This window comes from Mobula birostris, chromosome 17 (assembly GCF_030028105.1).
Source record: "Mobula birostris isolate sMobBir1 chromosome 17, sMobBir1.hap1, whole genome shotgun sequence".
Taxonomy (NCBI): Eukaryota; Metazoa; Chordata; class Chondrichthyes; order Myliobatiformes; family Myliobatidae; genus Mobula; species Mobula birostris.
Window position 1 is genome coordinate 9,357,784 of NC_092386.1, and position 14,795 is coordinate 9,372,578.

Consider the following 14,795-nt stretch of genomic DNA (forward strand, 5'->3'; position numbering starts at 1 on the left):
GGAGGTTCACAAAAATGATTCCAGGATTGAATGGCTTGTCATATGAAGAGGATCTGATGGCTTTGGGCTTGTATCACTAGAATTCAGAAGAATAAAGGGCGACTTCCATTAAAACCTATCCAATGGTGAAAGGCCTTGTTGTTAAAAGTAGGTGTGGAGAGGATGTTTCCTATGGTGGGACAGTCTAAGAATAGAGAGCTTTAGAATAGAGCGGCATCCTTTTAGAACGGAGATGAGAAGGAATTTCTTTCGCCAGAGTGGTGAATCTGGAATTCATTGCCACAGGCAGATGTGGAGGTCAAATCTTTATGTATATTTAAGGTAGAGGTTGATAGATTCTTGACTGGTCAGGGCATGAAGGGATACGGGGAAAGGCAAGAGATTGGGGATGAGAGGAAAAATGGATCAACCTTGATGAAATGGCAGAGAAGACTCGATGGGCCAGATGGCCCAATTCTGCTGCTATTTCTTGGTCTAAAATGATGCCCAGAGAGAAAGGTGCAGAATTTGTGGACAGGGAAACAATTAATGGTACAGGATGACAATCTGATGCTCATTTCTGGCAATTTAAAAATTTTAACGTTCCACAGCCAGCAGATTTGTTTTGCTTTACAGTTTGATAACTAGAGATTACTCAAAGTGTTTCCAAACATTCAGCGAAGGAAAAGTCCAGATATTGGGTATTCTTAGGCAAGAAAGGCAGTGGCAAAAGTGCTGAAGTGATGTTTGATACTATCAGGTGGAAGTTGATTCAATGTTTCATCACTGACTGACATCGGTGTTATTCTTTACAGAATAATTTTTGGGTAACTCTGCAGGTACAACATAGAAACCATTCTATCATCTCACATCACTGAACAGGTAACTAGAGATTGGACAACACTATTAGAGGAAACTACAGCCATCTCTTAAAGAAGCAGGTGCTTTTTAATCTCCAGAATGAGAGTTGGGATATTAATACAAGTATCTACAAGTAGATAATTAATTCCAAGGTTTAATTTTGGAGAGAAATACAGTGTGGGACTGTGATCAATATGTTTACAATGTCCAAGAAGGTTCTGATGGGGAATGGTAACAGGATAAAAAGACAGGTTAGTCTGCTGTAGACACACCTCATGGAAAGACCAACCTTTAAAGAAGTTAAACTGATGTCATTTCTGTTACGAGGAAGTAGAAATGGAGACAATGCACATTGCAAGGCTGAAAAATTACATTCATGTACATAAAGAACGTTCCTAATGATAAACAGACACAAGAAAATACAACCGTCACAGGATTTTTTTTGCTAGAGATCGCAATTGTCCATGTTACATACTTACAGTGGTATGCAAAAGCTTGGGCACCCCAGTCAAAATTTGTTACTGTGAATACTGTGAGTAGAAGACGAACTGATCTCCAAAAGTCATAAAGTTAAAGATGAAACATTCTTTTCAACATTTCAAGCAAGATATGTGTACTATTTTTGTTTTGTACAATTTTAGAGTGAAAAAAGGAAAGGAGCACCATACAAAAGTTTGGGCACCCCAAGAGATTTGAGCTCTCAGATAACTTTTACCAAGGTCTCAGACCTTAATTAGCTTGTTAGGGCTATGGCTTGTTCACAGTCATCGTTAGGAAAGGCCAGGTGATGCAAATTTCAAAGCTCTATAAATACCCTAACTCCTCAAACCTTCTCCCAACAATCAGCAGCCATGGGCTCCTCTAAGCAGCTGCCTAACACTCTGAAAATTAAAATAAATGATGTACACAAAGCAGGAGAAGACTATAAGAAGATAGCAAAGCATTTTCAGGTAGCTGTAACCTCAGTTCGTAATGTAATTAAGAAATGGCAGTTAACAGGAATGGTGGAGATCAAGTTGAGGTCTGGAAGACCGAGAAAACTTTCTGAGAGAACTGCTGGTAGGATTGCTAGAAAGGCAAATCAAAACCCCTGTTTGACTGCAAAAGACCTTCAGGAAGATTTAGCAGACTCTGGAGTGGTGGTGCACTGTTCTACTGTGCAGCGACACCTGCAGAAATATGACCTTCAACAAAGAGTCATCAAAAGAAAACCTTTCCTGCATCATCATCACAAAATTCAGCATCAGAAGTTTGCAAAGGAACATCTGAACAAGCCTGATGCATTTTGGAAACATGTCCTGTGGACTGATGAAGTTAAAATAGAACTTTTTGGCCGCAGTGAGCAAAGGTATGTTTGGAGAAAAAAGGGTGCAGAATTTCATGAAAAGAACACCTCTCCAACTGTTAAGCACAGGGGTGGATCGATCATGCTTTGGGCTTGTGTTGCAGCCAGTGGCACAGGGAACATTTCACTGGTAGAGGGAAGAATGAATTCAATTAAATACCAGCAAATTTTAGAAGCAAACATCACACCGTCTGTAAAAAAGCCGAAGATGAAAAGAGGATGGCTTCTACAACAGGATAATGATCCTAAACACATCTCAAAATCCACAATGGAGTACCTCAAGAGGCGCATGCTGAAGGTTTTTCCATGGCCCTCAAAGTCCCCTGACCTAAACATCATCGAAAATCTGTGGATAGACCTCAAAAGAGCAGTGCATGCAAGATGGCCCAAGAATCTCACAGAACTAGAAGCCTTTTGCAAGGAAGAATGTGTGAAAATCCCCCAAACAAGAATTGAAAGACTTTTAGCTAGCTACAGAAAGCGTTTACAAGCTGTGATACTTGCCAAAGGGGGTGTTACTAAGTACTGACCGTGCAGGGTGCCCAAACATTTGATTTAGGCCCTTTTCCTTTTTTGTTATTTTGAAACTGTAAAAGATGGAAATAAAAAAGTAATCTTGCTTAAAATGTTAAAGAAATGTGTCATCTTTAACTCTATGCCTTTTGGAAATCAGGTCATCTTTTACTCGCTTAGCTATTCACAGTAACAGAAATTTTGACCAGGGGTGCCCAAACTTTTGCATGCCACTGTATCTATTTCTCTCACCTTTCTGGTTGGAAAGCTCAAGATCATTGCAACAGATTAAAACAAATTAAAGACACAGTGGATTCCTGTTAATTGGGCCATCAGTTAAATCAGGGCAGTCACTTATTTGAGACAACTCTTAAAGAACAAAAAATAATCAAGAAAATAGCCAGGGTTCCCTCCATTTATTTGGGACACTATGCAGCATAGACTGGATGAACTCCTCTGGTGATAACCATTAAGAACTAGTAAATAGGTTTTTGTACTGTAGCAGCATTGGTAGTGTTCTAATTTGTTCTGTATTTCATTTCAATACATACTGTTACTCAGTTAAATGGTAGTTGTTTGTATTTTTTTTTAAAAAACAATTTCCATGAAGTTTCAGCTAATTGGACAGCTGCTTGATTGGGCCAAAATGGACTGGTCCCGATGTGTCCCAAGTAACCGGAATCCACTGTATCTGTATTCCAATCTTATTTTAAATGGATATATTTTCATTACTTACTGAGGCAGTTCTTCTGCAGCCATAAAAATTTTTTCCACCAATTCAGACAGGAGACTTAATAGGTGTGTCAAATTAGTGTTCACATCTTCATTTTTTTCAAGTTTAGAAGGATTTAGCTGAAAAACAAATAGGTTTCCATATTAACACACACAAAATGCTGGATGGAGGAACTCAGCAGTCAGGCAGAGGCTTTCCATATTATGTGACAACAGACACCTGGAATCTGGAGCAACAAACAATCTGCTAACGGAACTCAATGGGTTGAGCAGCATCTGATGGAGGAAAGGAATTGTTGAAACCATGCATCAGGACAGTGTAGAGAGGCAGGATGGCCAGTATAAAGAGAGGAACAGGATCCGTGAGACAGGAGCCCGAGTCAATTGGTGGACTGAGGAGAGGTGGAAGATGAGAGTGAGAGAATACATATTGAGAGGTAGGTGGGGAAAGGGGAGTGTGAAGATGGGAGACAGCTGCTGGAGGGAGATATTCAAGAAGACAAAGAGCTACCAAAGCTAGTCTCTGAGACATGGTGTAGCCATGGACACCAGTAAGGGCCTAGCTATACATGTTTTTTTTTTTGGGCCACATTTTACAGACCCTGTTATAAACATTTGTTGGTATGTCTCCCCAACTCTTTCTCCATAACATTGGTGTCGCGTCCTGTATCCACGAAGAACTCAATTTTAGTCACCTTTGCCACTTTAATGCTGTAGTCAGCACAGATACTTGCTATTAACCCACTGCTTCCCACAGCAACAAAACCTCTTCCCTCACTGTCTCTCGTCATTTCTTTCTCCCAGTTTTTCCATCTCCACCATATCTACTCTCAATATGTGGCTTTCCATTCTGGAATGTTCTTTTTCTTCAGGAAGCATGGCCTCCCCTTCAGCAGTGGTTCATGAAGCCTGCTCTCCTCTGGTTCTCACAATTCTACTCTTACCACTCTTCCCTCCAGACAGAACAGTTCCCTTAGTCCTCACCTTTCAACTTATCACCACTTTCTGCATAGCATCCTTTGTCATTTCTGCCAGTTGCAATGAAATCCTACTACCAAACACATCTCTCTACCGCTTCCTGTCTTCTGCAGGGAATACACTGACTATTATCTGCTCATCCCTCCTGAACTCCACCTCTCCCTGGCCCCTGGCACTTTCCCTGCAGTCAAAGGAGATGTAACGTCTGTCGTCATTACCTTCCATGTGGAACTTGGGTTCTGATAAAGCCCTGTCCACCATCTAGCACATTTACATAGAGCAATGTCATAGGAAAGCAGCATCCATCATCAGCCACCATCCAGGCCTTGCTCACTTCTTCTTGCTGTCATCAGGAGGTGCTACGGGAGCCTCAGTACTCACACCACCAAGTTCAAGAACAGTTATTACTCTCAACCATCAGGCTCTTGAACCAGAGAGGTTGCCCATCACTGAACTGTTCTCAAAATCTATGGACTCACTTTCAAGTACTGTTTATCTCATGTTCTTTTTTTAAAAATTTTATTTCTATAAAATGTTTTAACCCCGAACTCTTGAGTCAGTGTAGGAATTATGTAAATCATGGCTTACAAAACATAAAATTTTCCATAAAATAAAAACATGGCAGAAATAAATATCAATATAATAACCATGTGTGTCTATTTACACCTCTAATAACAGAAAAGGCTGCCATTCAGCAATATGCTTCACCACTATTCTCCCCCCCCCCCAGGAAACCTAAATATTTGCCCCATTTGTGTATAGATCCACTCCTGAAACGATGGTCCCAAGTTCCTCCAACCTCTAAGTATAATTTGTCTTCCTACCATTATACTTATCTTGATCCAATTTTGAGAGTGTTTATGGCCAAGTCACCCAAGTGTGTCTCCCAAGCCAAAAAGTCTAGGGCAGAAAGGGAGTTGAATACCTGACACTTCACCAATATACTTATGTATCATAATCCAAAATTCTTGAATCCTGGGACAGGACCAGAGCACATGTACTGAGTATCCACCTCACAGTGCCAGCATTCAGGGGTGTTTTTCAACCCTGATCTATGTCACCTTGCTGGAGTCCAATAAAAACTGTGTAGAATCCTAAACTGAATAAGGCGCACCCTCAGGTCTCTTGACATTGTTTTGACATTTTTGCAAATTTTGTTCCGCTCTTTTGTCTCAAAAGTCACACTCAGGTCTTTCTCCCATGCTCTTTTAAGACCCAACAGAATTTTGTTCCCAGAGATTTGTGTTAAAACTGAATAATAATGTTGAAGCTTCGTGACCTTTACCATATGCAGCCAGTAGACAATATCGTAGCAACTTGTGAGGGTTGCTGTGTAGAACCAAAAGTTGTATGTAGCAAATGATGCAGTTAGAGATATCTCCAAAATTGTGACCTAGAAATATCATACCGTTGGATTAATTGATCAAAAGATTTTAAACTATCACCATTATAATAAAGATCTCCCAATTTAATTATGCCTTTCCCTTGCCATTCCCTCCAGAAGAAAGGGAACTTATCAATACACAACTTTGGATTCATCCAGATACATGAGGCTTCATTCAAATATGGATTAAGTTTAAGTAATCTGGCTATCTTATTCTAGAACAAATGCATATGTGATATAATTGGGTGAGACTTTGCCTCGGGAGGTAACTTGATAGACAAACATTGTAATGGAGGGATGGGAGGAAGAGCAGAACATTCAACACAATACCAAGGAGGTGCTCTCTCCGGAGGGAGAGACCAATGTACTAAATGTTTAAGAGTAAAGGCATAGTAATAATATTAACTTTGGCAAACCTAAGCCCCCCCCTTTCAACTGGCAGTTGTAATTTATTAAAGTTTAAGCGTGGGCATTTACCATTCCAAATAAAAGCCTTAGTTATTTTATCAAATTGCTTAAAATATGTTAATGGTATTTGCACTGGTAATGATCGGAATAGATAATTAACCTTTGGAATGCGATTCATCTTCAAGGCATCTACTTTTCCCAACGTTGACAAATACAATGATGACCATCTGTCTACATCACATGAAATTCTCTGCAATAATGGATCAAAATTTATCTTTACTAAATACTTCAACTGAGGGGGAAAGTTAATACCTAAATATCGTATACCCTTCTTTGGCCAGTGAAATTGGCCTGGGTGAAAAGCAGATGCAGGGCAATATGCAGTCAATGGTAGTGCTTCTGATTTTGTCCAATCGACCTTATAACCAGAGAATCTAGAGTAAGACTTTATAATGTTAAAAAGACATGGCACCGACTGACCAGGGTCCAACACAAATAATAAAATATCATCCGCATAAAACATCAGTTTATGTACCTGTCCTCCCACAGATACCCCTATAAAGTTCTCATTCTCTCTGATAGCTGCTGCCAGGGGCTCCAAAGCTAGACAGAACAACATTGGGGAAAGTGGAGAACGCTGTCAGGTACCCCTTCTAGGAGAGAAGTAAGGTGAAATGTAATCCCTAGTTTGAACCGCTCCTTCAGGGTTATTATATAACAGTCTAATCCATTTTAAAAAGATGGGTCCAAATCAAAAAAATTGAAGAATCTTAAACAGATAGCCCCATTCCACCCGATCAAATGCCTTTTCAGCATCAAGTGAGATAGTACTACAGGTGACTGATTATCGGCCACCGACCACATAATATTCACCAGACACCTGATGTTATCAGGTGAGCTGTGGCCCCTATCTCATGTTCTTGATATTTATCACTTATTTATTATTATTTTCTCTCTCTTTTTTGTATTGCAGTTTATTGTTTGTTTTCTTGTCTGTACTGTAGAGTGCAGTTTTTCATTGATTCTATTGTGTTTCGGATTGCAAGAACCTGCAGCGGATAGTGAGGTCACCTGAAGTGATCATTGGGGTCTCGCTTCCCGCTATTACAGACATTTCCATCACCGTCACACGCTGCATCCGCAAAGCTAACAGCATTGTGAAGGACCCCACGCACCCCTCATACAAACTCTTCTCCCTCCTGCCATCTGGCAAAAGGTACTGAAGCATTCGGGCTCTCACGACCAGACTGTGTAACAGTTTCTTCCCCCAAGCCACAGACTTCTCAATTCCCAGAGTCTAGTCTGACACCAACCTACACACACACACACACACACACACACAACTGAAAACCACTCCATTCCCTTTGCAATTTTTGCTCATTTCTTTCTCAATTCCTGCTAAAACATTGTTTACACTTACATCATTTATTATATTGTAATTTGTCCTTTACTGTGCCCATTGTCTTGTTTATTAATTATTGTACTGTCTTGCACTGTTTTGTGCACTTTATGTAGTCCAGTGTAGGTCTGAAGTCTAGTGTAGTTGTGCGTTGCTTCACATAGCACCATGGTCCTGGAGGAACATTGTTTTATTTTTACTGAGTACTGTACCAGCAGTTATGGTTGAAATGACAATAAAAGCGACTTGACTTGTTTGTTGCATTTACTGTGATTGCCCGCAAGAAAATGCATCTCAGAGTTGTTTATGATGACTTACACTTTGATAATAAACTTACTTTGAACTTTGGTTCCAACTGCCGTTTCTCTCTCTCCATTTTCACCTCCTTTACTTTCAGAGTCCAGCTTTGGTAGCCCTTTGTGTTCCTGCTCATCTCCCACCAAAAGCTGTGTCCCATCTTCACAATTCCTCTTCCCCCACTGCATTTTACCTGCCTACTTGTTTGCTCATATCCCTCTTTCCATCTATCATTGGCCTACCACAGTCTCCCAGCTCCATACCTGCTCTCCTTCCCATTGTAGCACAACCTGTCTTGTCATATGACACCCTTCCCTATCCATCAATCACTTTGGGCTCCTGTCTCATCACTCCCCTTCCCTGCTCTATACCAGCCAATTTGCCTCTCCACTCTCAGCCCTAATGCAGGGTATCAACCTGAAACATTAACCTTTCTTCCCAGATGTTGCTCAGCTTGAGGAGATTGCTTGTTATGTGATGACAGACAAAACCACTGGGAAACAATATTTATGTTCATATGCAAATACCTTGCTTAGATGAAAAAGTTATCATTGTAAGAATGTCAAAGTGATTATAAACAGTTAAAGCTAATCATTTATAATCCTGGTAATACATAATAGAATTATGTTTTTATGCTCACAGAAATTTGGCATTAAATTCAAACACTGTTTGCTCTATTTCACAATTATGCCAATGTTAGAGGTTCAACTCCAATGCAATATTTGACATTTTAAAAAAGTTGATTTTACACCAACAGCTCCTATAGAGTTGTCACAATCTTTGTGGGTAGGGTATCTATAATAATTCAATTTCTAATCATTATTGATAAAACCTAAAGAGCCAGTTATGGGAGTAGATTTAAAAGGCGGGGTGAGGGGAGAGTGAACCACCAGGTGATATGTGAAACCTGGAGGGGGAGGGATGAAGTGAAGAGCTAGGGAGTTGACTGGTAAAAGAGGAACAGTGGGGAGGAGCACCAGAGGGAGGCAATGCGCAGGGAAGGAGAGAGTGGGAAAAGGGGTGGGAAGTTTGGCTAGATGCACAGATGGATATGTTTCTCATTAATATCAAAATTATACTTTAAATAGGGTACCAAAATAAGTAAATTGTTGTAGCTCTTGTCACTAATCTTTACTATGTCAATTAACGTACCTCACATGATTGTTTACTCTCCATTATCTTTAGAATGGTTTCTTTCAGAGCATGATGGATAAACGGTGTTGCTGTTGATTTCATGTATTGTTCCATAAGTGTGCTTGACAAAGTTGTGGCACGGAAAAGCGTAGTAGATTCATCTTGGGGGAAATAAAATCAATGTTAAAATTGTTAAAGAACCATAAAAATGGAAAGAATGGTTTACATACATAAAACTTAATTCTATGGTTCAAATTAAATAAATATATAAGGAACAAGTTGACTATAATGATTTGGGTACAAACAGACCCACCTTCCATGCTGATTTCCCTGTCATTTAATATCCGTAATAACATTGATTCAAGCTTCTCATGCCGAAAAATTCGTAGCAGAATGGTGGCCAGTAATGTGCGATCCTGGCCACAGACGTGAGACAATGCATATATCACATGAAATTCTTTCTGAAGAATAAGCTGAAACAAGTGAAATATTTTATGAGAAATTAAATAAAATGCAATACACCTTTTAAATCTATTTACAGAAATATATTATTTCAATATAAATACTTTGTTAGATTAAGTTTACTTTAAAATATAGAGGGAATAAAGTCCAAAATGAAAATCTGGATTATGGATCCAGTCAAAGCTGATGACAGAACCTGGCACTGACCAAATATTGCAGACTGAAAGTCCATTAGGCTCCAGTTTACAAAAGTAGAGGTACAGAAATCTTTGTTTCTTGACTATATAATTCTTAATTTTAAAGTGGTAGTTGAGAAAATGAAGATTTCTTTTCTTTCTTGCGAGGTGGTCCCATGAAATGGAACTGATATAGCACAACAAAAAGATTAGATTTATTTGTCATATATACATCAAAACAGAGTGAAATATGTCATTTGCATCTAATCAAGATCAGTGAGGATTGTGCTGGGCTTCTGCAAATGTTGCCACATTTCTGGTGCAAAATACATTGGCTGGAAGAACACAAATGTAATAATTTGGAAACGTAATGTAATGATTTACTAGGTAAATCATCAGATGCTGGAATTCAAACAACTTTCCAATTTAGTAATTGAGCCCAGTGATCTGTTCCAATACAAACTTCAATTAAAATTATAAAAGACTCAAAATACTCATGAGGTCAGAGTGGATCAGTGGAGAAAGAAACTTTCTCAACACAGTGGACTGTCTCTCTAAACCCTATCATCCTTCTCTCAATTTTTAAAACATTCATATATTATTTAGGGTTTTTTTTCCCCAATTTAAAGTCCTTACATAAATGCTGTTTTTTTTTAAATTGTGCAACTTTAACAACTTGATGGCTAAACATCTTAAAATTAAACTTCATGCAGAAAATCATAAGGCTTCTTTGGATAGTGAAGAAATTGGTGTTCTTTTGAATATTGTTTTTGACCATGTCCAATGTTCAGCACCTTTGCTGACCGTACAGGCACATAGAAATGAGTTTCTTAAGCATTTTGCCAATGCAATTGATTTTTAATGTTGATTAAAATTATGAACATGCAAAGTGCTGTAAACAAAAATAAAAATACCTCTTTAAACTCACTGTATTCCTCTTCTGGCATTATCTTTTCCAATGAATATCGTGCTCTTACACGTAAAGATCCTGGCTCAATTCCTTTTAGTGGAAAATATGAACTGAGAGGGAACCATTCATCGATCATCTGTCCTTTCTGTAGCCTACTCAACTGGCAGCGCATAAATACTGAAACATTAGAAATTTTTAGTTCACTTAAAATACACTTTAAATTAAATATTGTAATTGTGCTCCGGTTTTCTACAACTTATCACAGAGACAGCCATTTAGCCACACCCTCAATTTTTTTTTCTCTGTTTCTGGGACCATTAATAAATGAAGTTTTAAACCCCATATCCTTTTATCCAGATATAGTTACTGAAATTACTTGACTGCAATATTATCCCTGACAATGCTACCATTACTTATTTAGTGAGGCGGCTGTAAGTCTCCACTCCAGTGTACATTGGCAATGAGGGAGACTTCAAAGACAGCGACACAACTTGCTGGAGGAACTCAGCAGGTCAAGCAGATTCAGTTGGAGCACAGAAACTGTTGCCTGGATCAGGACCTGCTGAGTTCCTCCAGCATATTGTGTTGCTCCAGATTTCAGCGTTTGCAGAGAGAATTGGTAAAAAAAAAATGTGAAACAAGACAGAAACATAGACATTAAGTGATAGAAAAGGCACAAGAGAGGAATTCATACAAAGAAAAAAATCTATGGATACTAAAAATCAAAAATAAAACAGAACATACGATAAATACTTATGTCAGTCAACACCAGACTGGATAGAGTAACAGTTAATAGATTGAAATACAGTTATCTCTTACTGACCATTGCATAGTCAAAGAATTGAGATTAAGGAACAACTGTTTTCACTGCAGGCACACTCTCCCAGCTTAAAGGGCCTGAACCCTGTTTCAGTGAATTGGAGCAAGGTTTCTGGGTCATAGTAGTCCAAGATACCCAGGAAGAGATCAGACTTAAAGTCTGAAGAGTCAATGCTGCTAGTATTTGTGGAAGGAGATCAGATGCTCATACATCACACCTCCAACCCTGCTGCAAATAGTACAATACAATCCCTTTCATTTCAAAGGCCACAAATAAAACCCGCAAGTTTTTTTTTTACTTATTTTCTCTCAAGGTACTGTATTACAATTATTATAGGACATTTAAAGAGTTTAAATGGATTGGAATGCTTCAGTCACAAGGCGAGAGGCAAAATTTATTTTCTTGCAGAAGAAGCTGAGGGGAGACTTGCTATGAGATCTACAAAATTAAGAGAGGCATGGACACGGTAGAGAATAAGAAACTTAACCCAAATGGCAGCAATGTCTAAGATTAGAGGGTATTACTTTGAATTGAGTACCAAGGGGTTTTAGAGGGGATCTGAGGAAGAAATTTTTCATTAGAGGGTAGATGCAACCAGAAATATACTGACCGATGGTGGAGGCAGCATCTGGATAATCACTTGAATTGCAAAGGTTTCAGATGAAATGACTAAGTGCCAGTCAATGGGATGAATGTGGATAGGTACTTGATGATTGGCATGGACAGGGTACAACAAAGTCATACTTCTGTTCTACATTATGAATCTCAGTGATTCTAACTTGGCACTCACACATAAATACTCTGCAATGATGAAAGCACATTGCCATTCCTAACTCTTTCATTGTCACAATCAAAATCCTGAAATTGCCCAGTTTACCATACTGACTGCAGATGGTTCAAGGCGGCAGCTCAGCAGGCGCTTATGACTCTAAAATAGGACTGGCGCAGCATTAATGTAAATCTGATAACTTAATCAAATACACTTACAGATATCTGGATCTTTGCTCTTCTTTGTTCTGTTACTGAGACTAATCTCAAATACGTTTATATCTGATGAAAGGTCACTAGGGAAAAAAATGACAAAGAAATTAAGAACTAAGCAAGCTTGATTTCATAGTCTTATTAATACTAAGCAGCCATGCTCTTTTAAGTTGCTGAATCTACAGCATGTTGCTAATTTAGGTAAACAAACAGAATCCATTTAATACAGCAGCAAAGTCCAAAGGCACGTTATCAAATCAATCTGATGATAAATTATGTCAGTCTCTGTACTGGTGACAATTATGGAGAAAGAAAGGGACCAGCAAAGAGTATGGCCTGGACCACTGTGCAAGAACAGAAAGTGGATGAAATGCAGTACTATGCATGTTTGTGAATTGAATTCAGAGTACAGATAGTTCAACAGGTAAAAACATCATCTCAATTTTTAAATAAAAATAGATTTCCCAAGTATAGACAGATACAAAGCTAGTGAGGAGATACCAAAAAATTGGCAAGCTAATTTAAAAATGGACACATCATCTGGATTGGGTAGAATGATCTAAAGTTGCTCAAGAGTCTAAGGGGTTCAAATTGGTGATATTGTTGACAGCAAGGAGGAATGCTTTGCATTGATCAGTTGGTAAACTGGGCCGATTAAATGGCAGTAGGAGTTTAATCCTGATAGGCAAGAGTTATTGCACTTTGTAAGATCTAACTAATAAGGGTAAACACATGACAGAGCCCAAGCAAATATCAGGAAATAGAGGGAATTTGTCCTTTGTTTTATTTTAGGATTTGTCTCACAATCCAGACTTTGCAGTATAATACAGGGCTACATTATCTTAGTGCTGTTTTTCTGAGGAAACAATGTGCCAAATTTCATACATTTCTGATGAAAATAAATGACTCCAGAATTCGATTTCATGAGAAAAGGAGAGGGGCTGGGAAGGAATGTGTATAAACCAAATCATCTGCAAAACTGAGCGTCATAGTTTTCGATTATCATTGCACTTCAAACTGTCTCCAAATCCCTTCAAATATTAGAGACACAAGATTTGCTAACCAATACAAAAACTCTGTACATATTCCTACAACACGTTTACCACAGGCATTTCATTTTGAAGGAAGAGACTCACTCAAAGATGAATTCTTCAGTCCATACAGGATTCTGGCCTTCCCTGGCATTAGTTTTTGCCACCTGAATACTGTTTAAGTAGATGTTACAGTAAGGGTGTGTGAAATATTTGGCTGGTAGTTTATGGGCTTCTTCCACATACAAAACCAGACTGCTGACCTAAAGGAGGAAAACAATATTTCCATTAAACTAACAGTAACTTTATATCAGAGACAAATTATTTAAGTATATAAAATTAGTTCCATTTATTGTATAAATATAATTGCATTATTCTATGTTTTTATACAATTAGGAATTAGGAGTGATATGACAATGCAGAAGGTATTGTTGTTATCCTGCAGCTCTGGCAACACAGGTTCGATCCCACCTATCTTCAGTTTGCACAGATTTTCCCCAATAATGCAGCTTTCCTCCACATTACAGAGGTGCATGTTAAATAGTCATTCTGAACAATCCCTAGTGTTTACTGCAATTAGGAGAGCTGGAGGGAATATGATGCACAAATCAGAGGAAATTGACAGGGAAATAAACATCGGAAACATGATTCTAAGAATCAGCACAGACTAAATGCGCTGAATGTCATAAAGAAATATAAAATGAAAATGTTAAGTAAAACACATAATGTAATCAAAAATTTTGTAAAATTCCATTTTGATCGTATTCACAACATATTAATCCATAGGGCAAATTCATCAATGACTGTTGACTAGGCATTACCCTGCTGAGAAGGCTACATTTTGTAAAGTGGAAAGTATATCATTCTAATGGTGGTTTCACTGAGATTTGAATACAGTGAATGTCAGTAAATTTATACTAGGAGCAGAATTATGTGAAATAATGAAACAAATTACTGCATTCAGTTCTAAATAATTGAAGGTTTAAAATAAATTATTACTTACAAATATGTACCAAAAAGGTTTTTTGTTCATTTTGCAGGATATGAATGTCCATGGCAATTATGACATTATGACCTTTCTCCAGTTGTCCTTGGAGGAGCTACCTTTAAGAACTTTGCAGTCCTTTTGGTGAAGGTACTCCCAGAGTGCTATTGAGTTGGAAGTTTCAGGATTGAGATTGTGGAATACTCCCAAGTAGTATGGCATGTACTGGAGGGAAACCAGGGGTGGTGGGCATTCGGCTGGGATCCCAAGACAATTCTAATGTGTAATGAGGTGTAGATGGGTGTACATCCATGGTGAAATGGAACAGCTGACACAAAAAAAAGATAAACTGCTCAAAGTACAAACAAAAGCCGAAAAGGTAGACTGAAGTCAAATGCTT

General features: G+C 38.4%; 1 protein-coding gene across 1 annotated transcript in view; it reads right to left on the reverse strand.

Moving 5' to 3' along the window:
* LOC140211499 (ras GTPase-activating protein 1-like) overlaps window positions 1-14,795 on the reverse strand; it is a 122,435-nt gene that overhangs the window by 11,487 nt on the left and 96,153 nt on the right. Inside the window, exons 14-19 of the mRNA XM_072281262.1 lie at window positions 13,516-13,673; window positions 12,386-12,462; window positions 10,583-10,755; window positions 9,344-9,503; window positions 9,049-9,191; window positions 3,435-3,550 (exon numbers count right to left, since the gene is read on the reverse strand). Of these exons, the coding sequence (XP_072137363.1) occupies window positions 3,435-3,550; window positions 9,049-9,191; window positions 9,344-9,503; window positions 10,583-10,755; window positions 12,386-12,462; window positions 13,516-13,673 (827 nt within the window). The remainder of the gene's footprint in view (window positions 1-3,434; window positions 3,551-9,048; window positions 9,192-9,343; window positions 9,504-10,582; window positions 10,756-12,385; window positions 12,463-13,515; window positions 13,674-14,795) is intronic.